General features: G+C 46.3%; 4 protein-coding genes across 37 annotated transcripts in view; 2 read left to right on the plus strand and 2 right to left on the minus strand.

Annotated features, from left to right (window-relative positions):
- The window catches only part of LOC101151917 (putative uncharacterized protein ZNRD1-AS1), an 85,864-nt gene extending 74,613 nt beyond the window's left edge, over positions 1-11,251 (minus strand). For 11 of the 29 annotated variants that reach the window (XR_010134069.1, XR_008680550.2, XR_010134056.1 and 8 more), the window contains exons 1-2: positions 4,940-5,390; positions 2,313-2,388 (exon numbers count right to left, since the gene is read on the minus strand). Coding sequence is in view for 8 of the 29 variants with exons in the window: in XM_055389878.2 (XP_055245853.1) it covers positions 1,289-1,915; positions 2,313-2,388; positions 11,076-11,176 (804 nt within the window). In the remaining 21 variants the exon portion in view is untranslated. The other 18 variants (XM_055389884.2, XM_055389882.2, XM_063707095.1 and 15 more) reach the window with 12 other exon arrangements.
- POLR1H (RNA polymerase I subunit H) lies at positions 5,435-9,101 on the plus strand. 3 transcript variants are annotated; one of them, XM_055389893.2, is made up of 5 exons: positions 5,435-5,597; positions 5,714-5,868; positions 6,116-6,216; positions 6,423-6,532; positions 8,867-9,101. In XM_055389893.2, the coding sequence occupies exons 2-5, from the start codon at positions 5,733-5,735 to the stop codon at positions 8,889-8,891; spliced, it is 372 nt and encodes a 123-aa protein (XP_055245868.1). In that variant the 5' UTR covers positions 5,435-5,597; positions 5,714-5,732; the 3' UTR covers positions 8,892-9,101. The 3 variants fall into 3 exon arrangements, with proteins under 3 accessions (XP_055245868.1, XP_055245869.1, XP_055245871.1); XM_055389896.2 differs by having other exon boundaries at positions 5,463-5,588; XM_055389894.2 differs by having other exon boundaries at positions 5,435-5,868.
- A 104-nt stretch (positions 11,252-11,355) lies between the features above and the next one.
- On the plus strand, positions 11,356-14,528 carry PPP1R11 (protein phosphatase 1 regulatory inhibitor subunit 11). Of its 4 annotated transcripts, none has more exons than XM_019028774.3 (4): positions 11,385-11,675; positions 12,786-12,894; positions 13,300-13,391; positions 13,601-14,528. In XM_019028774.3, exons 1-4 carry the CDS (start codon positions 11,607-11,609, stop codon positions 13,793-13,795), a joined length of 465 nt encoding a protein of 154 aa, XP_018884319.1. In that variant the 5' UTR covers positions 11,385-11,606; the 3' UTR covers positions 13,796-14,528. The 4 variants fall into 4 exon arrangements, with proteins under 4 accessions (XP_004043600.1, XP_018884319.1, XP_055245866.1 ...); XM_055389891.2 differs by lacking the exon at positions 11,385-11,675 and adding an exon at positions 12,148-12,549; XM_055389890.1 differs by lacking the exon at positions 11,385-11,675 and adding an exon at positions 12,475-12,626.
- Positions 14,461-20,675, minus strand: RNF39 (ring finger protein 39). The gene is made up of 4 exons (XM_019028759.3): positions 19,419-20,675; positions 17,652-17,674; positions 17,353-17,444; positions 14,461-15,887 (listed from the first exon to the last, which is right to left on the minus strand). Exons 1-4 carry the CDS (start codon positions 19,983-19,985, stop codon positions 15,307-15,309), a joined length of 1,263 nt encoding a protein of 420 aa, XP_018884304.2. The 5' UTR covers positions 19,986-20,675; the 3' UTR covers positions 14,461-15,306.
- Between the last annotated feature and the right edge of the window lie 1,400 nt (positions 20,676-22,075).

Here is a 22,075-nt window from a genome sequence, read left to right on the forward strand (position 1 = left end):
GCACAGACACAGAACATTTGTATCAGTGGCTGACCTAGCAGTATCCAGGGTAAAGGGTGTTCTGCTAGTAAAGCAAGGTGGGCATCAGAATTATCACAACTTAAGCATAATATTCCTGAAGGCATCTATTTCCATTTATTTGCTTCTCTGCTTACCAACTCTGAACCCCTGCTTTCCCAACTTTCTGGTATCTGGGAAGAAAATAAACTGACTAGAAAACACAAATTTCATTCTGCTTGACAACTGTAATTCTCACTAAATTTATAAATTTGCTTTCTGATTTATCAATGAGTGCCAAAAACATGAGTTTGAGAAAGGCTGTTTGATTATCCCTGAGTGGATCCAAGCATTAGGAAGGTCTTGCTTAAGTGGGTGATAGGAAGTGACAAAAAAAGCTGGAAGAAACATGACAGACTATAATACTCCCTTCCCTAACCTTCCTCCTTTTCATCCTGCTCACCTGGGCCAGGTTAGAATCCGTCCTTTGTAAAGCACCCTGTACCTTTCTATTGTAACCTTTACTACATTATCTGTTTATAGAGTGATCTATGCCATTAGTTGAAAATTATTCAAGGGCAGAGACTTCTCTTTATTCACCTTCAGTAACTAACATAATGCCTAGCATGTAGGAGGCTCTCAAAATTAAGTTTCTCATTCAAATAAATTGTACAGAGCAAGTTACACTTTTAGGGGCTGGCTAGTAGTTATCTGATGAAGGTATGATATTAAAGACCATATACTAAACTATAGCAATCTCATCAAAATAACCTTGGAGGGCTGGGAGCAGGGAGAATAAGAGAAGTAGATTAGAATAATTCTTTATTCACCACCATTGCCCAACCCCGGTCTTTCCAAGTGGGGAAACTAACATTTATGAAACAACTAATACATACCTACACTTCACAAAAACAACAGTCCTTCCATAAATGCAATCAAATATTATTGCCATTTTGAAGATGAGGACACTGAACACTAGAAAGGATATGCAACTTGAACAAATGCAAGTCAACTAAAAATAGTTAAGCTAATTTTCAAGTCCAGAACTATCTATCTGTATCTGATACAAACGGGAATATTCACTGAACCCTGGAGAGAACGAGCATTTAAAAAAAAAAAAGGGTTCACTTAAGAGATATGATTTTATCATAACAGCATTGAAACTTTAATCTCTTATTTTTCCTATTTGACTTCTTAAAAAGGGTGGCATTGCCAAGAATTTTCTTTGATATGGTTTCACAATTGTATTCACCTTCTCTTCATTCTGAGACTTATCCATAAGAATACTCACTTTAATCCAACTTCTACCGCATGGTTGGAAAAGAGGATACGCAATAACTCTTTCAAACTCCTTTATCTCTTTTACTCTCTCATGCTTCTCATATGTAAGTAGCTGGCTCTGGTTTCTTCTCAAGATTCTCTCCTTGAGTCTTTGTTCTGTAAGTTCTCTCCCTCGAATCATGCGTTCCTGGTGATCCTTAGTCTGCATCTGTTCCCTCTCATTTACCTGCTTTCTTCTCTGTGCGTTCTGGATCCCATGCCCTTCTGGCATAATTTTTGGTAATTTTGTTTCATTGGGGGGTTGTAGTACTTGTCTAAATGATTTGTTCTTAAATTCTCCAGCCTTTCCTGTTTGATGTATGTGCCTTTCTATGTGTTTCATCTGTCTCTCAGGTACCAAACAGTACTGTTTTAGTCCTTCTACGCTTTGGGTTGTTTTCTCCTCCATTTTTTTCTTGATTTCATTGCCTGTCTCTTCTTTCATCATTTCCACTATTATTTTATTATAATAAGACTCTGCTTTGGCAAGCCAGTAGTCAAGAGAAACAGCTTGCTCCCTACAGAGTATTTCACACTCCTCCTGATATTTCTGAATTATCAACTGTCTTGCTGCTGTTGTATGCGCACCACCTAGATTCTGTCAAAGTGAAGTCAGAAATTTATAATGTGATCATCTTTTTCCTTTGAACACATTTAAACAGGAGCCAAGCCCACCCTCCCTAATGACACCAGGAAAAGCTACATGCTCTTTACTTTAGCTTAGTTGTTATTTTATTCCCATCACTCCCAGGTGAGCCTGGGAGCTCTGAAAGTATTAAGTACTCACCACCACAAATCAGTAGCTAGGTTTAAAAATGTATGGTGTTGGAAGTTTCCAAAAATGATACTTTGTTTTGCAACTGTGGATATCGCTGGGTAACATTTGCCAGTGTAGACATACTACCTGAATGTGTCACTCAGGCAGAAGGATTTTAAACCTAAGATTCCTTCTCTGTGTAGTTCCAAACTGTATGATGTGAAGATAATTTACTTACCAAGATCTTTTTTTCCAGTGGAGACTGCTGACCTGAAGCAATCCTACGATCTTTAGATGATGTACCCCAGGCCAATCTGGAAGATAAAAAAGCCAAGGTAGATTCAAATGTAGGTGTCAGAACAAATCTGCTAATAGGGAGGACTACAGCAGGGCCATTTCCCCCATGGGAAACCACTGCATTCCTATGGTAGAAAATAATGAATGCTCTTTTAATAAGAGGATCTTTCCTTTCATATGAACAAGCGTACTTTTCCTGTGGACTCAGCGTGAACCACTGTGAATCTCGTATTGGGGATTGTGAGTGGGAAGAGACATGCTCCTTGGTGAGGTGTTGTCCAAGTACATCTATGTCAGTCTGCTAAGTCCTGAAGCCTCCTTTGTGTTCTGAGACGATTGTAGGTTCTAGCTTTCTAGATGATTCTAGGTTTCTAGTTTTCTCTTCCTGCAGTTTCTTGATCCGGGCCCTCTCTGACTCTATCAGCACATACAGCATTTCTGCCCTCTAATCTTTTGTTCTGAAATTCTGTTCTTATTTGACTGCTCAGCCCTCTGCTTGCCTGCCTAACAATGCCAATCATCCTTCACTCTAAATCCATTATGAGACTATTCCCTGTTGAACCCCTCAGGATGGCAATTTGTGGTTACTCTGGGTTTATTTATAGAGGAGGCTGATGGCAACACAAATGAAAACTATCAACTTTTATGTGTCATCCCTGGTCTAGCCTGAGTTTACTGTGAGGTCGTATTTAAGCCACTGAGGATGCCTGGCATTTCCTCTGTATGCCTTTTATACCATTTACAGTTCAAAGGATGGTCTTTACAGTCTGACAGGGCTAGATCTGAAATCTAATTCTACCACTTCCTAGGTGTGTGACTCAGGGCAAGTAACTTCTGTCAGCTTTCTCATCTATAAAATGGAGATGTAAGACAAAAATCTGCCTCTCAGGGTTATAAAGAACAAATATGAATTAGATGTAAAGAGCTTGGTAAGTTCTCAATAAATTCTATCTATCTGTCCTTCACAGGTCAAGCTCCTAATTATAAAGTCTTTCCAGTCTACTCTGTCAGTGATCTTCCCTTCCTCTAAATACTTGACATATTTTAATTCTACAACTCATTTGAAAATTAATCGTGGTTTACACTGTGATATCTGTATTCACATATCACTTTTAACATTTTGATGCTGAAATTTAGGCTCATAAGGAATGAAAACTGTAATTTACATCTACAAATATGATGCCTCTACATTGTTGGAAAGGATCTGATATCAAATATTTGGTCTCACTGACCTCTTAGGAACATTCTTATTTGTCTACGTAAGCTTATTTTGAGATTGTAAAAGTATGATCATCTTACTTTTACTTCTCTGTACATGGCTTCTAGCACAATACTTAACATTAGAGTCTGTGATCCCAAGTTCTCAAAATTAATGATTTGCTGATTGCTGATGATCCTTGACACATAATATCTGAGCATCTTTTTAAATATCTGCCATAACATTGTATCTATTTTTATTAAACCATTTCCCAGTCTTCCTTGAAGTTTACAGATATGTTTGCTTTATATGCATGTTCTGGGCTCTCACATTTTGTACCTACTAGCACAGTTTTATTATATTCTAATTATTCATTCATGTTCCTTGAGGTCAGAGAACACAGATTTCAACTTTGCAGGCTCAGCCTCAGCTCAAAACCTGGCATAGTTGCTCAATAAATACTTTACTGATTAGACTGTGAGCTTTTGTTGGGAAAAGGATATGCCTTTTAATGCTTTGTTCCTTTACTGCAATTCACAGGGGATGTTGGCTGTTTTTCAAATTAAAAACAGAAAACTGAGGATGGTAGAATTTCAAGTTCCATTTTCAAAGGAGACACACAGATAAGTGAGAATAAAAGCTGTCTACGACAATCAGCTCAACAACACGTCTCCCTTTGTAAGACAGAATAACAAGCAATTTCACAGTTAAGTGATAGGGCTTGTCACTCTTCAGCAGTTTGCTGAGTTTTAACCCTTTCACTATGGCGTTCTCTCCATTATTACAAAGAAAGGCAGATGGGAGCTTCTCCCAGCGAAAAGACTACAGCTTGTGTCCTTCACAGGAGAAAACAGTGATGGCTCCAGAACTTTCATATGAAGGAACTTAGCACAGCTATCAGAGTGGATGGTGGTGGGAGGGCTAGCAGGAAACTAGTAAACAACTACAAGCTGCCCCTTCAGGGAAAGTTTCTACTTGGAATATAAGTTACAGATTAATGAAAATAGAAAGATTTCCCAAAGATACTTATTCTCATGTTTTATAAAAGATCAGGGAAATGTCAGCTGTCCACTTAACGGATGACGATAATGAATTAAGAGTTCGATAGGCGGCAGGCACAACTAAAAGCCAAACTCGACCTAAGTCTTATGAAATCCTACTTAATAAGCTTTCTTGACTACTGCTAGCCTCACTTATCTGGCAGGAGTCGAAGGAGAGGAAGCCCCAAGCTCTTCTGTTCCACCACCTCCAAAGTCCTGAGCCCCTTCTCAAGTGTCCCACTTCATTCCTGCTTCCTTTCGTCCCGTGGGACTAAGCATTCCTCCTGCCTTCACTCTCACCACTTGCTGTCCCTCAAAAAGCCGACTCACCCCTTTCCAAGCGCAGTGAACCGTCCGCAAAGCACGAGGCGGGTTGCGAGCTGCAGAAAGCCCACGCTCGCCAGCGGGACCCAAGGAACGCTAGAACTATACGTCCCAGAACACTTAGCTTTGTTTTTAACTACGGTGCAGCCGCAAAAGGGAAATACCGGCTCAGGACCCAGGGGAGTTGTAGTTCTCTAATCCAAAGAAATCATTATTTGGCAACGTACGGTTTTCAGGGGGATATACCCCGCGACTGCGTTCCTGCAGGATGTGAGACAAAGAGAATAAATAGCCCAGGATTGGGTGCTGGTGGGAAAATTTGCTGGAAGCGCAGCATTGGTTACCAATTTTGTGCTCAATCTCTCAGTACCAGGGTGAAAGTGGAGACGCAATCTCCCTTGGAAGACGTTAGTCTCCATCTCTAACGCTCCAGAGACACGGTTCGCAATTAATTATGACGTCACAGCCAATCGTCAGCGCGAAAGCCTGACGCTCTAGCCGGCTCTATCTCGCTGCCCCGCCGCGGGCGCAGAGCTGGCGCTCTAGCCCACGGAGTTGGTTAACTCCTCTCACCGGCCCCTGGAAAGGGTTCCAAGTCCTTTAGTACCCGACGCTGTCTGGGAATTCCGGGCGTTTCGGCTCCTTGGTCGCAGAGGCAGGAGGCGTGCGTGGCAGGAGGGTTCGGGTTATATACTCCTAGGTCCTGGGACAGAATAGTTACGACCTCTGGGACAGGAACTCTTCTCTCTTTTGTTAATAAACTTCCAACTCCCTCCTCAGACCCGACCGCGTGTCTGTCATGGACCTCGCCAATACTTGCTCCAGCTTTCAGTCGGACCTGGATTTCTGTTCAGATTGCGGCTCGGTCCTGCCTCTGCCCGGGGCTCAGGATACGGTCACCTGTATTCGCTGTGGCTTCAACATCAACGTTCGGGGTGAGAGGCTTGTACGCAGGGGTCCCGGCGGAGGGCGCAGGGTCGGAAGCTTGGGGAACTCAAGATCGGTTGGGTTGAGGAGGGGATCCTAGAGCAGGACATCAGGCGGTTGTACATTTGGTCTAGCGATGAAAACTGAGGGAAAGGATGTAGGGCCTCCTGGCCTAACCAGCCAGGGGAAAGGGGAGGTTTCCGGTGTCAGCTCTCTCTGGTTGTCTCCATAACCAGTTCTTACTTGCCTGTGCAGACTTTGAGGGGAAGGTTGTGAAGACTTCGGTTGTGTTCCACCAACTGGGGACAGCCATGCCTATGTCGGTGGAGGAAGGGCCTGAGTGCCAGGGACCTGTGGTAAGCTAATGAGATCAAGAACTGGCTCCATAAGGTGGGTAGGAAAGAAATGGAGGAGTGATTGCAAAGCTCTAGATAGTTTTGTGCCCAATTCCAAGAGGGAAAAGAGATGTAAACCATCGACGTTTGAGAGGCGTGATCGCCTGATTCCTGTGGGAAGTAAGGGGATATAACCAGGCCTCCCTAACCCACCAGTTTCTTCCCAGGTTGACAGGCGCTGCCCTCGATGTGGTCATGAAGGAATGGCATACCACACCAGACAGATGCGTTCAGCCGATGAAGGGCAAACTGTCTTCTACACCTGTACCAACTGCAAGTGGGTATTCTTTCCCCTCCCTCTGCTCAGTCTGTTTGCTAACTAAACAAATCCAGTGATTTATTTTTTTTGTACTAAATGGCTGTTTCCCTTGGTCCCATCCCTTATTTCTGTGCAGTTCTGGTAATAGGGAGATTTGTAGTTGTTTTTTGTTTTTTTAAGTTACACTTTTTTAAACCTTTTTATAACCAGTGAAATAAACCTTTTAGGATTTTTTTTTTTTTTTTTTGACAGGGTGTCGCTCTGTCACCTAGCCTGGAGTGCAGTGAGGCAATCTTGGCTCACTGCAACCTCTGCCTCCTGGGCTCAGGTAATCCTCCCACCTCAGCCTCCAAAGTAGCTGGGACCACAGACACATGCCACCACGCCTGGCTTTTTTTTTTTTTTTTTTTTTTTTTTTTTGGTATTTTTAGTAGAGATGGGGTTTCTCTATGTTTCCCAGGCTGGTCTTGAACTTCTGAGCTCAAGTGATCCACCCACCTCAGCATCCCAAAGTGCTGGGATTACAGGCATGAGCCACCCCGCCTGATCTACTTTTAGGATATTTAAAAGGAAATGAAGAAAGAAAAAAAAACAACATAAGAAGCAGGTATTGTTTAGTGGTCAGCATCTTATACTGCAGTCTTCAACCACAGTCAAGGTAGCTTTCTTTGGAGAGAATTAGTCACACATGATTTAGAGAACATGGGCTTTCTGAATGCTTTTAAGACCTCATTTTTGTCTTTGGTGTTCTGCAGTCACTATAGTATATCAAAATACGATTTTCTTTTATTCTGTTTGGGATTTGTTGGACTTTCTGAAACTGAGAGTGGATTTTTTTTTCATCAACCTTGGAAAATTATCAGCCATCATCTCTTTTAATATTCTCTTTCCCCCATGTTCTCAGTCCTCACATTCTGGACCTCGAATTAGTTACTAGAAAGAGGTTTCTCTCTTGTGTCCTCCATTTCTCTCACCTTCTTTTCATATTTTCAATCGCTTTTCTCTTTATGCCACCTTCTGAGTAATTTCTTCAGGTCCCTCTTCCATGTCACTAATTCTGTCTTCAGTTTATTTCAAGTATTATTATTTTTTACTATTGTTATTATTTTGAGTTCTATTTAATTACTTTTCAAATCTCCTTAATTTTTAAATAATTATCAGTTCTTTAATCATATTTTAAATTGTTCATTTTATTATTCTTTAAATATATATTTAAAATATTAAATATGGTTATTATATTCTATGTCTCATAATTCTGATATCTGTGGATTTTGTGTGTCTGATGCTGCTGTCTTTTGTTTCTGCTGTCTCTCTCATAGTGCTTTTTTTCTTTGTTTTGTGATTTTTGACTATAAATTCGAGTTTTTTAGAACTTGAACTGTAGGAATTCTTTGAGGCCTTGGGCGAGTGCTGTATTCTCAGCATTTGTGTTTCTTTTCTAGGTGCCTTGAAGCACTATCAAGCTGGAATTACTTTAAATAAATTCTTGGCTTCATGTTTTTTGGAGCAGACAGATAGTATGAATTTGAGCTGCAAATCCATGTAAGGGCTAGCTTACGGTTAGAAATTCTCAGGAGAGAGTTTTCTCTCTTTCTACCTACTGAGACAGTCAAATTCCCCTTCTATAGAGTTGAATTTTTTCTTTTCTTGTTCACTTTTACAAGAAAGGGCAGCCTTTTGCAGTTCCCAAATTTATGCACGGGATCTCCTATCAGACCTTATACATTTTGTCCCTCATTTCCTATGCTTCCAGTGACTGTCACAACAGTATAAAGGGCACCATAGTGTCACTGTCACGTTTCATAGGGACATTAGTTTTAACTTCCCTGTCTGGATTTCTGGTTTTACAGAACTTTTAACCAGTGTGCAGACTGCCTTCACTTTCTTGCCATCTCATCAAAGGATTAAAAATATTCATAGTCAGATATATCTTTTAAAAGTTTTTTTTTCCTATCACTGGTTGTCATTTTACCAAAAAAAAAAATTTTTTTAATAAAAAGAAGAAGATTTTTTTTCCCAGCGTGTGGCTTGCCTATTTTCTTAACCCTCTTTAAATGAGCAGAAGTTTTAAGTTTTTATAAGGTTCAGCTTATCCTTTTTTTTTTCTTTTACAGCTAGTGCTTTCTGTGTCCTAAGAAATCTTTGCTTTGAGGTTATAATTCATTGGATATATTTTTAATCCCAGAATTTTTAGTTGTCTTGGAATTAGAATTGGAAGTTTGTTTAGTGGAGCCAGTCCTCAATGATGTCATAAATAAAAGTCCTTCCTTGATTATTTGATTGCACATCTTATCTTATACTACTAGAAACTCATCTTTTGGTGAATATAACAAGTCCTTTCTTTCCTCATAGGTTCCAGGAGAAGGAAGACTCTTGACCTTTTTCCTGGGCAACTCTACAGTCCCTCCCTCCTTTTGGAAGGTGAAGGATACTGGGTTTTTAGATGCCTTGTCCATCCTGACTGGTTGCAATGTTTTGCTCCCAGAAGAGAATCAGATCATCATGTGGGGATTACCATTGTTCCTGAAGTACTCCTACCCTTAGTTGAATTTACTTATTAAAGTTATATTTTTCTATAAGACCCTGACATATGTATGTTACTTATAATCTGTCTTATTCCAAAAGGAATTTAAATGAGTTTACAGAGATATATTTATATGAAAAAGAAAAGGGGGAAAAATTAGGACAAAAAAGTAGAGTCAGGAATGAGGCTAATATAAACAAAAAGCAATTGTAAGTATTGCCATACTATTTAAATCTATTTGGTTCCTGAGTTTAGGTTAAGAAAAACTAGGAATTTGGATAGTGAGACATTTAACAGAAATTTTAACCAGATCTCTTTAGCATATAAATTTGGACAACAAAAAATCTGATACTAAGTAATGCCACTAAGTGATCACTATAGGTGAGTATTTTATTAGTATTGAGATAAATACAATACACAGTTGACCCTTGAACAACACAGGTTTGAACTGCTTGAGTCTACATATATGTGGATTTTCTTCTACTTCTGAGACCCATAAGATAGCAGCACATTTAAGCCCTCCTTTTCCTCCTCCTGAGCCTACTCAACATGAAAATGTGATCCACTTCTACTTAATGAATAGTAAATATATTTTCTTTTCCTTATGATTTTCTTAATAATGTTTTCTCTAGCTTACTTGATTGTAAGATTATATGTATTATAAGTATATAATACATATACAAAATATGTGTTAATCAACGGTTTATGTTATTGGTAAGGCATCTGGTCAACAGTAGTTAAGTTTTGGGGGAGTCAAAAGTTATATATGGATTTTTGGCTGTTCAGAGGGTCAGCACCCCTTACCCCCATGTTGTTCAAGGATGAATTGTATATCTATTATAATAGATTCTTATATAGAAAGAAAGAAAAAAGTAAAGTCACAAGGAATCCTACTCCACAGAGATAACCAAATTATACTGTATATCTGTGCTTGTGTATATGTATGTGGCTCTGTATATGTGTGTTGCTATATATGTGTTTGGTTTTTTTAATGGACTAGACATGCTGAACTATATCTTGCTTTTTTCTGTTTGAACTAAAAACTTTCAAGGGGAACAAATGCATACTCAGGTCCCGCATTCCTTGGCTCAAATAGTGATCAAGGGGTTACTGTAATAATTACCATATAATTGTGTGGCCCTTTATATATATTCAGAGCTCTCAAACATAGCTATCTTGTTTGACCCCCACAGCAACCTGGAGAATGGGCAGGGCAGTCTTCCCCACTGTACGTTTGAACTGTTCTGGCAGTTGATTTCCTGACCCACTCCTGAAATCTGAAACAAACCTGTTCATGTTTCTACCCTACTTTAAGCCTTTCTCTGGCCCATAACAGTGATTGGATTAAGCTTAATTTCTTAGCAAAGCATACAGGTCCTTCCATATAACCACTGCCTACCTGTCAAGCTTCATCTGGCACTCCCTCAGATCCAAGCGGTACAAAACTCCATTTCCTGTAGTGCACACATCTACAACTTTTTAAGCTGCTGTTCTAAAAAAACCTACTTGTCGGCCTTCCTGGTTCTTGTTTTAACACTTTCTTTTGCTCTCTAAGAAACGTGCATATATTTTTATAAAATAGCCTATACTGTAATTTACGACCATTTCTCTGCTTCATCCTACTCATCACCCCAGAGAGAACGAATATGTTGGCAGTATGTAACTACATTCAGATTTACAAATCAGACATGGCATTTGTTAATGCCCCAGTGTTTCATATTTTTGTTAGTTTTCAGCATGCCTGTCTTTCCTACTAGAGCTAAAAGGCAGGGTCTGAGCCTCTTACGCGCCTCCACCTTCAAGGCGTAGCACAGTGACTGAAAAAAACCCACGTTGAACGTGGACTAAACTGAACTGCTCAAACACCTACAGGCACAGGGCGAGGGGTAGAACCACATCGCTTGACTCTTAAGTGTGTTTCCAACTGCTCCCACTTCCCGTTTTCTTTAGAGAAACCCAGACCAAACAAGGAAAGGGAAATAGGCCACGGTAGGGTCATTACTATTGCTCCTTAAGCTTCCTCGCCGGTCCACCTACCCAGACAAGGCAAACGGAAATCTGCAGCAGGACTCAGCTTGGTGCACACAACTCCGCCCTCGCCACACCCACTCTGCAGCGTCTGGCCCGGCAATACCCATCTGGGCGCCCCTCCTGCTTCCTCTAGGCTGTGAGTACGCGTGCTGCCCCAGACTCTCCCTCCTCCACCCACACCCGCAGTGACACCCCTTCCGCCAAATTTGTTTCTCTTTCTTTCAGCGCCTGCGCGCTGTCACGTTACGGCGGAACTAATCCAGCGACGCCTGCGCTTTGACGCATTTGGTGCCGTGGAAGGGAAAAAGGGGGACTGCAGTATGCGTCACACCCGGAAGCGGCGAGCCGGAAGTGGGGTTGGCCAGGTTATCCCCAGGGGTGGAGAAGCGGAGGCCCAGGAGGAGGGGGAATAAAGAAGGTGGAGGATCCTGGCTACCACTCTGAATCCGATACCGCTTCTCTTAGACCTCAGCGAGAGAAAAAAGGAAGGGTGTCTCATCCACCTTCCTCCTCTCCTCCCTGTCCTGAGCCTTAGCCATGGCCGAGGCAGGGGCTGGGCTGAGCGAGACCGTCACTGAGACAACGGTTACCGTGACAACCGAGCCCGTGAGAAAGGCGGGGGGGCGGTGCTGTTTAGGGGTCTGGGAGATACTGGGAGGGAGGGGACAGGGATTAGAAGAGTTGTTGGAGGAGCTGGGCCTAGGGATATGGGAGGTGTGGGGTTGAATATCTAGGGCTCGGAGAATCGGAAGGTATTGGAGCTATTTGGAGTGGCAGAGATGGTGCAGGAGGCAGGTCAAGGAACTTGTAATAGGGAGGTACAGTTAGGATATAGGTGTTGCTGCTTGGGGTGGTTATGTGTGTAAGTAATAAACGAAAGGGAAATTGAGGATTAAGGAGCCAGGAAGATGTTGGGAGGAAATCAAAGGTAGTGTAAGAAAGCATGGTTGGAGGCCAGCTTATCAATATTATCAATATTGATATTCGAATAAATATTTATTGAATGGATGAATGTAAAAGGAAGTGGCAGAAATGAGGAAACAAGAAAAGGAGATGAAAAGAGGTATTTTGAGAAATCAGAGAACAAAGATGTAAATGGAGAAACAAGAAGTATTTATCCAAAAACATGTTAAGTTGCCTTCAAAGGGAGAAGGTTGCATTGGGCTTAATACTCTTGGATTAAAGGGAGTTTAGTAATTAATAGATTAGTAATACTTGCTACTAGAGATGCCAGGATGCCAGAGAATAGGTGGATAAGAGGTAGAGAGGGCTGGAGCTTGAGAATGAGAGAGGTTTTGTTTGTTTTTTTAAGAGAAAAAGAATAGGGGATCTGGAAAAAGGAAGGGAGATCAAAGATTAGGTGCTGGGGACTGAAAAATAATTTTCATGTATTAATACTACCAAGGATGATTTGGGGAGGAAGACGGAGAAACAGCAAGGATTATATTTTCCTTTGAAGAGTGGCTGGGACCTTTCCTAGGTTAGGAATTGTGTCTTCTCTTACACTGGTGGTATAAGAACAGGAAATAATACTTATTCCTCAAGGGACTATCTGAGGTAAAAGACCTGTTCTATTTTATCTTCTGTCAGCTCCTCTGGTGCTATGTCTATGGTACTGATTGAGCTAAAGAAGAAAAGAGAGGAGGTTCCCTGGGAGGGAGTGGGAAAGGTTAGTAAGAGGGGACTAGATAGGTATGCTCATCCTTAACCTTCTAGGAGAACCGGAGCCTTACCATCAAACTTCGGAAACGGAAGCCAGAGAAAAAGGTAGAATGGACAAGTGACACTGTGGACAATGAACACATGGGCCGCCGCTCATCAAAATGTGAGTAATTGTTGGCCTGCAGTAGCCCTGGAGTTCTGGCTCCCTTCAGTATATCTTGTATCTACTCATATCCACTGGCTTTCCAGAAGCCCCCAGATGTTCATAGTTCTGTCACTTTTTTGGTGGTGCTGTGGTATCAGGGAAAGAGGTAGGGAAGGGCTAGAACTGGAATTGCCTAGGTCTGACAGCAAGAAGTGTCAGAGGTGGGAGAAGTGGGGCTTTGAATTCGTGGCTCTCTAAGACAACAAGAGGGGTGGGGCCTGAGTCCCAGAGGGTGGGCCTGGGGAAGCTGGATCCTGGAAGGTAGGAGAAAATAGGAATTTTCACTGAGTTTGAGTGGGAATGGAACTGACTATATATCTTACCCTTCCTCCTCTTTAACTGGGCTCCTCCCTCTAAATCTAGGCTGCTGTATTTATGAGAAACCTCGGGCCTTTGGCGAGAGCTCCACGGAAAGTGATGAGGAGGAAGAAGAGGGCTGTGGTCATACACACTGTGTACGTGGCCACCGCAAAGGACGGCGTCGTGCAACCCTAGGACCGACCCCCACCACCCCTCCCCAGCCTCCTGACCCTTCCCAGCCCCCTCCAGGGCCAATGCAGCACTAAATCCCTCTCTCCTCCACCATTCCTGTGTCTGTCTGGCCCTAAATGTACCCATGTGGCTACTTCTCCAGCCCCCTCTTTCCCTCTCTTCTGCCTGATAGAGGGAAGAGGAAGAGGAGGACGAACAGAGATCCTGGAATTCTGACTTGCTGCTATTCCAGAACCCAGCCTCCTGGGTTTCCCCAGTCCTCATTTTTCCTCCCAATACCCACCCTTCTCTCTCGAGGGATCTAGGCACCTTGGTCCCAGTGTCTTCCTTTTGTTCTCACTGCCAAACTGCCTGTCCTGGGATCTAGTTATCTTGGCCCTGCACTCTCAACATGAGTAGCGAACACTTAAATTGGGTTTTCAACAGTCCCAGCTTTCACTGCCAGGGTCCCAGTCAGATTCCAGGAATTTGGCCCTAACTTTGCTTGCTAATCCTGGTTTAGAGCTATCCCACTAAAATATTTAATCCTAATTCTTAGTCCTTGCCTGTGAGATATGAGGTCTTACAGGAGACCTCAGAGCTCCCAGCCCTTCTCCTCCTGCTAACCCTTCTCACACCCTCAAGAGGAGTTAGAAAAGAGGTCCTTGTCATTCTCACCTCTTATGGAAAATGGAACAAGAAATAATCATATCCTTTCTTCCCACCCTTCTCCTGTGATTTAGGATTTCTGACAAAGCTGGCTTGAGATTGGTCACTTAGAGCCAACTGTCTCCTCCGCCTTTTGTTTTTCAGCTTCAGAGACAGATCCAATATAGTCCCAGGGACCTGGGTCTCTGGGAGAGGAAGGAAGAGGGAGGGAGCAAAGAGATTGGGGTATGTCCCCTGTAGTACACTCTTACCTCTTACTTCCTAGACTTTGATTTCTCCGGCAGCCCAGATGTTCAGTTCTCTTGGCCCCTCTCTACCCCTTACTGGGATCTGGTTTTCATTTTCCGGTCCTTTTGCCATACACAGTTACAGAGATCAGTCAAATCCATACCACCACTGAGATCTCATTTATTGCCACAGATGCACAAAATAAATAACCCAAAATCACAAAATGTGTTAAATATGGGCCCATTTATACTTAACGGGGAAGGGTGTGAGACTATACACAAGGATGAGTTTGGAGATGTCTGAAGTATTCCCAGGTTGAGGAGGAGAGAGGGGAAATAGCACCATTGGTTCCTTTCTGTGAGTATGTGCGGGGAGAAGTTTCAAGAAGGTTCTTATGGAAAAAAGGCTGTGAGCATAGAAAGCAGTCATAGGAGGTTGGGGAACTAGCTTGTCCCTCCCCACCCCCAGATCCCGCAAAAGAGGTACAAAGCTTCCCAGAGGGCCACAGGGCCCAGACCAGAGTCAAGCCTCTTGTTTTAGGAGAAACCTCAGTGGACAGGCAGGGTAGCCCAGTCCTTAGATCTGTGGGGAAGGCCCTGAGCCCTTGTGGAGCTAGGAGAGGCAAGAGTGGGAGTCAAGTATTTGACCAGCAGAGCCTCTATGTAGGAAACATGGTCACTTTACCAATACTGATGGGGAGGGCCTGTTCCCCATTGCAGGCCTAGAATGGTTTGAATGGGAGAAGTCAGGAAGTACTGTAGAAGCTGTAAGGGAGAGAAGATTCTGAGAGCCAGAAGGCAGGAATGGATTTGGTTTTGAGCAGGGATGTGGAAACGTGGAGACCAGGTGAGGTCTCATTATTTTGGGGGGAAAATGTGGGTTGCTATTAATACTCCTGCAATGGGCGTGTGAATGTGTTCCCAGAAATGAGTGGGGAATTCCACGCCCAAAAAGCAGCTGCAGGGCCAGTGGCCGGGCCAAACTTCTAGTTGGAGATGAGACTCAGCTTTCCCCTGGTACAATGCGGAGCGGAGCACGAGGGTCGCAGGTGCAGAACAGCGGGAAGATGCGCTCCCCCAGGGGGCCAGGCGCCTGGAAGGCGTAAAGCAGGTCGAGTGAGCGGCCGTCGTAGAAGGCCACACGGCCCCGCTCCCAGTCCAGGTCCACGCGAATGCGCCGCGGCAGGGGCTCAACACCGCCCAGCAGGGTGGGCTTGGGTGCCGTGAGGGCCCACAGGCGGCCGCCGCGGCCCTCCACGGCCCACACGGCCCCCGCAGGGCACAGCCTTACGCAGCCCTTGCGTTGCACTGATTCCCCGGCCGCGCCCACTGCATAGTGGCTCTCCTCGTCGTCCTCATCCTCCCCAGAAGAGTCTCTGCAGGAGGCGGCGTCCGCAGTCTCCACCTCCCAGCAGTGGCGGCCGGCCCCGAAGCCCTGCGCACCCAGCACAGCTGGGAGCTGATCGAAGCGCTTGGGGCCGTCAGGGGGCGCGGGCGTCCCTGGTGGGGCCAGTTGTACGCTGCGGCGGTCGGCGGAGATGAGCAGGCGGCGGTGTGCGGTCCCAGGGTCCAGGGTCAGGTCGGCTGGAGACGGGGAGGCAGGGAGAGGACCTCATGAGAGAGTTTTCTAAATCACAGGCGGGGTAGGGTGGAGAATAGTCAACGAAGATCACGTAAAAGACTGAGAGCTAGTGACCCCACAACAGCTCAAAAGGCGACTGCAGGACCAAAAAGAAGGAAGGCATATGAAGAGCAGGCCTGGGCAATATCAGACCTTGTACTGATGCACCACTTCTGTAGAATTGGACCTGGGGAAGGATCATACTGGCCCAGTGCAGGGAGCACAGCAGGAAGATCAAATGAGAGGTTGTCTCGTTTGTGGGGTTGGGGGAGGAAGAGTGAGGCTGATCTGACTTCGAGGGAGGAGTAAGGACTGATACCTCAATCTGCATCATCTGGGGTGGGGCATGGGAGCTGGGTCAGCAAAATGGGGAAGGTTCATCTAAAGAGAAAGTCGTACTGATACTGGAACCTCAAGTAATGGGAGGGGCACAGGGAGGAATCCAAGGTATCCTGAGAAACCAGCCCACCCACCCACAGGAATGGGGGGGTGGGGTGGACAGGCCTATTTCTGTAGGGGTTGTGGGGGCAGAGGAGGAGAGCAGGTGGTGATAGCCAGAGACCAGAAAAAGAACCATTGGCCTTATATGTATGGGGTGCTTTGAAGAAAAATTTCTGGATTAGGGGTGTCAGAAGCAATCTGGACTGGGCAAGATGGTGGATGACCAAGATGGTGGACCATCTTCTCTAGGCAGTTTAAAGAAGGGTAGAGGCACCCTTCTTCTTGGGAGTGAGTGAGGAAAGAAGGGTCAAGGAGATGCTGGGGTCCCCTTCCAGGGAGGAGTGACGAGAGGTGGTGGAAGCAGAGATTTTTGAGAGGCACCTAACCTTCAGGGATCTGTTGTTGAATGTATGAAAAAGGAAGAGGGAAAATGGCTGGAATATGAGGAATCGAGGATAGACATTGTTATAGGCTGAACTGTGCCCTCCCCCACTCCACACACACACACAAAGATAGGTTGAAGTCCTCCAAACCTCAGAATGTTACCTTGTTTTGAAACAGGATCTTTACATAGGTAATCAAGTTAAAATGAAGGTCATTAGGGTGGGCTCTAATCCAGATTGCTGACTTACAAAAAGAGGAAATTTGGACACAGAGACAAATGCATACAAAAGAAAATGTGCAGACCTATCACCCAAAGAACATATGAGGCTACCAGAGGCTAGGAGACAGGCATGGAACAGATTCTGTCTCATGGCCCTCAGAAGGAACCAACACTGCTGACACCTTGATTTCAGACTTCTACCTCCTGAACTTTGAGATAAATGTCTGTTGTTTCAGCCACCTACTTTGCGGTGCTTCATTAGAGCAGTACTAGGAAACTAATGCAGACATCAAAAAGGACCTGATCACTTTTTAGGGCTAAAAGGAAGAAAATCTAACACAGACTCTCATTCAATTCCCTTCCCTCCCTTCTTCTTTCCTTACCTGTCACTCTATGAAGCATGTTTTTGACCACTGGATAATCTTCAGGGAGATCATCCTCTGAATTAGATGACTTGGGTGTTGGGACTTCAAATCTACACAGATGAGGGGAAGGGTCGGGAAATCAGCCCTCTGATCCTAATGCCCCCACGCATACCCCACTCACATCTCTGGAGGAAGAAGGGATGAGGCTATACCCCAGAAAACCTGCCTATTAATGGGAACAAAGGTGTGGGCCCAGTGAGAACGTGATGGCTATGGCAGCCGGTGAGAAAAGGAAGGAACAGAAAAGTGGAACTCACCGTCTCCATGTCTTCCTCATGTCCTAGGATGGGCAGAAACAAACATGGATGTGAGCTCTGGGCTTCATTCCCTGGGGCATCCTTCCCTATCTCTCCCCTCCTCAGGTGAGTTCTGTCTGAGTTAGCAGTGTCCCTCCTCACCTTTCAGAGTGATCTCACCTCTTTACACCCTGTGCTCCTTTCCCTCTCATTCTCCTCCTTCACCTTTCATGATCCCTCCTTCCTCTCACCCCATCACTTTTCCCTCATCCTCCTAACCCCATCCCCACTGTCCTCCCCCTTTCCACTCCCCAAGGGTTCTCAATTCTCTTTTCCCAGGCTCGTCCATGACTGTTTCTTGTCCTCAGAGCCCTTGCCTTCCTTGCTGCCTCCTCAGTCCCATTCTCTGTCTCTTTCAGCGGCCCCATCCTTATCTACCTTCCCCAGTGCATCCCAGAAAAACATCTGTCCCTTCCTCCCTCCATCACACAGACCAAACACACACCCAGAGCCCTCGGGCTAAGAGTTGGTATATAAAAGCCTTACAATAAAGCTGCTTCCCCTCTTGCAATAAAAGCCCAGTGGCATTTATTGGGCCCTTTGCTTTGTGTCTCTGGACCCTGGCCAGGGAGGCAGCTAGACTTGAATGTGTCCCAAAAGGCCCAGCAGATCCACGGAGTACTATGGGAGCCAGGAGAGGACACTGGATGCTCCCCTCCAAACAGTGGGATACCGACCCCTCCACTTCACTGTCTAGTGCTGATGGCTGGAGCAGGCCGATATGGTGGAGCGGGGGAGAGAGAAACAATTTGCCTAATTGTGCCAATTACTTTCAGACTAATTAGGTCTATGAAGACTTCAAAGGGCAGAAGCAAGACCCAAGACCAGCTTGGCTGCTGGGAAGAAGCCAGTCAGGAGTCCCAGACGCCTAGGGGTCGGTCGGGCAAGGGAATGAGCTGGTTAGTGGCCAAGGAGCCGGGGCCCAGGAGAGGCGCGGGGGGTAGATGGGTGGTAAGACTGGGATGTGGAGAGGAGCCAGAGGCCCCAGCAGCTGTTCTCCCGCACCTCGCCTCCACCTGTGGCCGCTCCTGCCTGGGGCCTTGGGAGGAGCCGAAATAACAATAACAAACAACACAGAGCTTAGCTTGAGCCAGAGTCCGAGACCAACCCCCACGACGCTACGGGGAGGTTTGGATATGCCCCAACCCCTTGCTCCCTTCCTCCATCCTCTTGTCAGTCCCCTCCTCCCCAGCTTTTTCTCCGCCCCCAACCCACCAGCTCAGCCTCCTGCTCCCGCTCCTCTAAGCAGGTTCTGCCCTCGCCCACCATCCTCACAGGACCCCTCCTCACCCTCAGCTGGGTCGGCTCTCCCTTCCGCCCGCCGCTCCCTCCCCTCCGCCAGCTCTCCTCCTCCCGGGCGCCTGCGGCTGCCCTGCCAAAACTTCTGCAGTTCCCGTGCCCTTCGCGGCGACTCCAGGGCTCTCCGCGTTCTATCCGGTACCCCTTCTCTGCCTCCCCAGTCTCTTCTCTCCAGCCCCTCTCACAAGGCTCAGGCATCGGTCCAGCCTCCTCCCCTGTGGACCAAGTGTCAACTCCATCCATCGTCCTTCCGGGCGCCTCTCACCTTGAGGACCCAGGGTCCTCGCCCCCTCATCCTTTGCTTTTCTCTCCCCACCCCATCCTTTGCCTAAACTTCCACAGGGCCTCCGGCTCCAGACGTGCCATTCCCGGCTTCCCCGGGAACCTCCCGCTTCCACCAACAACTCCGCGACGCGCACCCAGCCTCACCTCTCCGGGCAGGTCCAGGCAGCCCATGGTGGGGATGCGCCCCCCTCGGCGTCTCCCGGCATGGGCCCCAGGCTCAGCCAGCTTCTCTCGCAGCTCGCGGCTGATTCGCACCTCCACCGCCAGCCGCACATTAGACCTCAGGCTGCGGCGGGGACACGGCAGGCCGCAGCAGGGACAGGCGGTGGGGGAAGCCTCGGTGCCGGTCGCCGGCGGAGTCCCCCAGCGGCGGGCCAGACACGCGCGGCAGAAGCTGTGCTCGCACGCCAGAAGCACCGGGTCCTCGAAGGAGCCCCCGCACAGAGGACACGTCGCCAGCTGCTCCAGACGCTCCACCAGCCCCGGGCCCAGCTTGGGCGCATCCATGGAAAGCCAGGATCTGGACGCCGCCCCTTCCGCGACCACCGTGAGCGCCTTCGAGCGCGCAGATGGCGGGCCGCCCCTGCTGCTTGCTGTGTAGATGCCCTTCTCTCCGACTGCCGCATTAACTTTTGCCGCTTTCCGCCCCTCTCCTGGGATTGCCTCTCTCTTCAACCAGAGTCTCAGTCTCGTCAAATCTCTCCACCACATCAGGCTTTATAGGGAGGGAGGAGGCTCCCACGGGAGGTAAACAGCAGGCCTTGCGTAACGCCTCATCTGGTTCTCCTGCTTCCCGGGTAAGGGTTGCGGGAGCAGGGAGGGGAGAATAGCTCACCTGGTTCCCAGAGCCTAGGAGGCGGTCACTAGAGGGCGCTCTGGGGCGGGGTAGCCCTGTGTGGGGAGGGTAGCCCCCTGTGACCCCCCGAAGAGCCCCAGTTTTACCTTCCCCTCCGCCTGTGGTACGCGCATGGGCCGGGTGCCCAGTCTCACTCTTGGCATGTGCGCCCACATTGCCAAGGTGTGAGTCATTCCAGGTGGCTGGCACACCTACATCTCGGGGGCTGGGGGCCGGAAGCACAGATCCTGGTTTGTGTGGCTTTGGCAAGCCTCTGAGTGTTGATGTGTGGTTTTCATTCCCGGTGCCTCTCGCCTTTCCATCTTCCTTCCTTACCTATTAAGGGCTTAAGGGCATTCTGCAGCTCTGGGGTAAGGGGTGGGGAGCAGGCGCCCACACTCCGGCCTCAGGGAGTCGGGGCAGAGCTCTTTCAGCTCTACCTCTGGCCAGCTCCCAGGGCCTCTCCTTACTTTCTTCGTAAGTCTCTCTTTCTGGTTCTTTCTCTCTGTTTTTCCCCGTGTGTGATTTTATTACCAGTTTTCTCTTTCCTTCCTTCTTTGGAATGTACCCGGTATTATCTATTTCAACTCTGGTAGTTCACAGAGGCCCAGAGAACTGGAATAGCCAAGGTCACATAGCAAGGGAATGACCAGAAGTGGAGCCCTACCCTGGTCTTCTGACTTGTGTTCTTGCTGTGACTCAACGCTGCCTTTTTCAGTTGCAGATCCCTGGGACCCCCTCCTGCTTCCTGATTTTTTTCTGGTGTTCCTTTGTGCCTTCATTCCTCACCTCCATCTCTCTCTTTTTCTCCTTACCTGCTCCTCTCCCCACCTCTCCTCTTCCTCCCTGCTCCCTCCTCTTCCTAGCTTCTCTACCCTTCCAATGCCAGGCCTAGCTAACTGGATACTCATGGGGGTTTGTGCATAAGTAAACATCCAGATGTCTACAACTATGATCACCCACACTGTTATATAACATGTGTCTGCATCCATCAGTGTCCAAATGCCCAAATGTGCACAAACTTGCAGACAGAAGCATTCATGTAATACAAACATCACAGCTAAATATAATGTGTATGAATAGCCTCATATGCATTGAATATCACTGGGATAAATGTCCAGTATTATTTAGGAACAGATGGACATGCTCAAAGAAAACAGGCAAAGAGACAGATACTCTATCATCAGTTTTATTATTAATAAGAACAACAGTATAACAGCAGTAAGTCTTTATGGAGCAGCAGGACTTTATTAGGCACCCCCTCCAGGCACCCTTCTTCTGCCTCCCCCATACTTATCAGGGAGACACTCAAATATGACACCCTGATAAACAAACCTACACAAACAAACACACGTACATTCATCTTGGAACAACCCTCCCAGCTCAGTGCTCATAAAACACACAGATACCCAAGCATAAGACTACAGTTGTGACTGAAATCTATTTTGTAAAAGATGCACTTCTATGCTCTGATAGGTAGCATAGAGAGATAGCAGCATGAGAAGCGATCGGCCTGACATTGCTGGCTTTGGAGACTGAGGCAGGAAGCCACAAGCTAAGGAAGTGGGTAACCTCTGGAAGCTGCAAAAGACGAGGGAATGGATTCTCTAGCAGACCATTCAGAAGGAACCTAGCACTGCTGACATCTTAATTTTTGCCCAGTAAGACCCATTTCAGACTCTGAACTACAGAATAATAAAGTAACAAATGTGTATTGTTTCAAGCCCCTAAGTTTGTGGTAATTTGTTACAGTATCAATAGGAAACTAATACACAAGATTGTCTTTTCTCCTCCAGTCTCTGGCTCTCTGAGTCTGTTTGCACTTCTGTGTTGTTGCACCTTCCAGTTTGTCATATTTTCTGGATGTCTCTGCCTCTCTTGACCTTCTTTTCAGTCTCCTGTTATCTCTTTTCCTTCATTGTCCTGGCTTATCCCCAACTCCAAGGCCTCTCAGGATCTTTTTGGA

The sequence above is a fragment of the Gorilla gorilla genome, chromosome 5 (assembly GCF_029281585.2).
Source record: "Gorilla gorilla gorilla isolate KB3781 chromosome 5, NHGRI_mGorGor1-v2.1_pri, whole genome shotgun sequence".
NCBI lineage: Eukaryota > Metazoa > Chordata > Mammalia > Primates > Hominidae > Gorilla > Gorilla gorilla.

Coding starts and splice junctions, on each gene's coding strand:
- POLR1H (XM_055389894.2), top strand. CDS start 5,733: ATGGACCTCGCCAATACTTGCTCCAGCTTTCAGTCGGACCTGGATTTC. Junction 5,869..6,115: donor CTTCAACATCAACGTTCGGG/GTGAGAGGCTTG, acceptor TTGCCTGTGCAG/ACTTTGAGGGGAAGGTTGTG. Junction 6,217..6,422: donor CTGAGTGCCAGGGACCTGTG/GTAAGCTAATGA, acceptor GTTTCTTCCCAG/GTTGACAGGCGCTGCCCTCG.
- PPP1R11 (XM_019028774.3), top strand. CDS start 11,607: ATGGCCGAGGCAGGGGCTGGGCTGAGCGAGACCGTCACTGAGACAACG. Junction 11,676..12,785: donor TTACCGTGACAACCGAGCCC/GTGAGAAAGGCG, acceptor TTAACCTTCTAG/GAGAACCGGAGCCTTACCAT. Junction 13,392..13,600: donor GCTGTGGTCATACACACTGT/GTACGTGGCCAC, acceptor TCTGCCTGATAG/AGGGAAGAGGAAGAGGAGGA.
- RNF39 (XM_019028759.3), bottom strand. CDS start 19,985: ATGTGGTGGAGAGATTTGACGAGACTGAGACTCTGGTTGAAGAGAGAG. Junction 17,445..17,651: donor ATGAGGAAGACATGGAGACG/GTGAGTTCCACT, acceptor TCATCTGTGTAG/ATTTGAAGTCCCAACACCCA. Junction 15,888..17,352: donor CATGCTTCATAGAGTGACAG/GTAAGGAAAGAA, acceptor CCCCGTCTCCAG/CCGACCTGACCCTGGACCCT.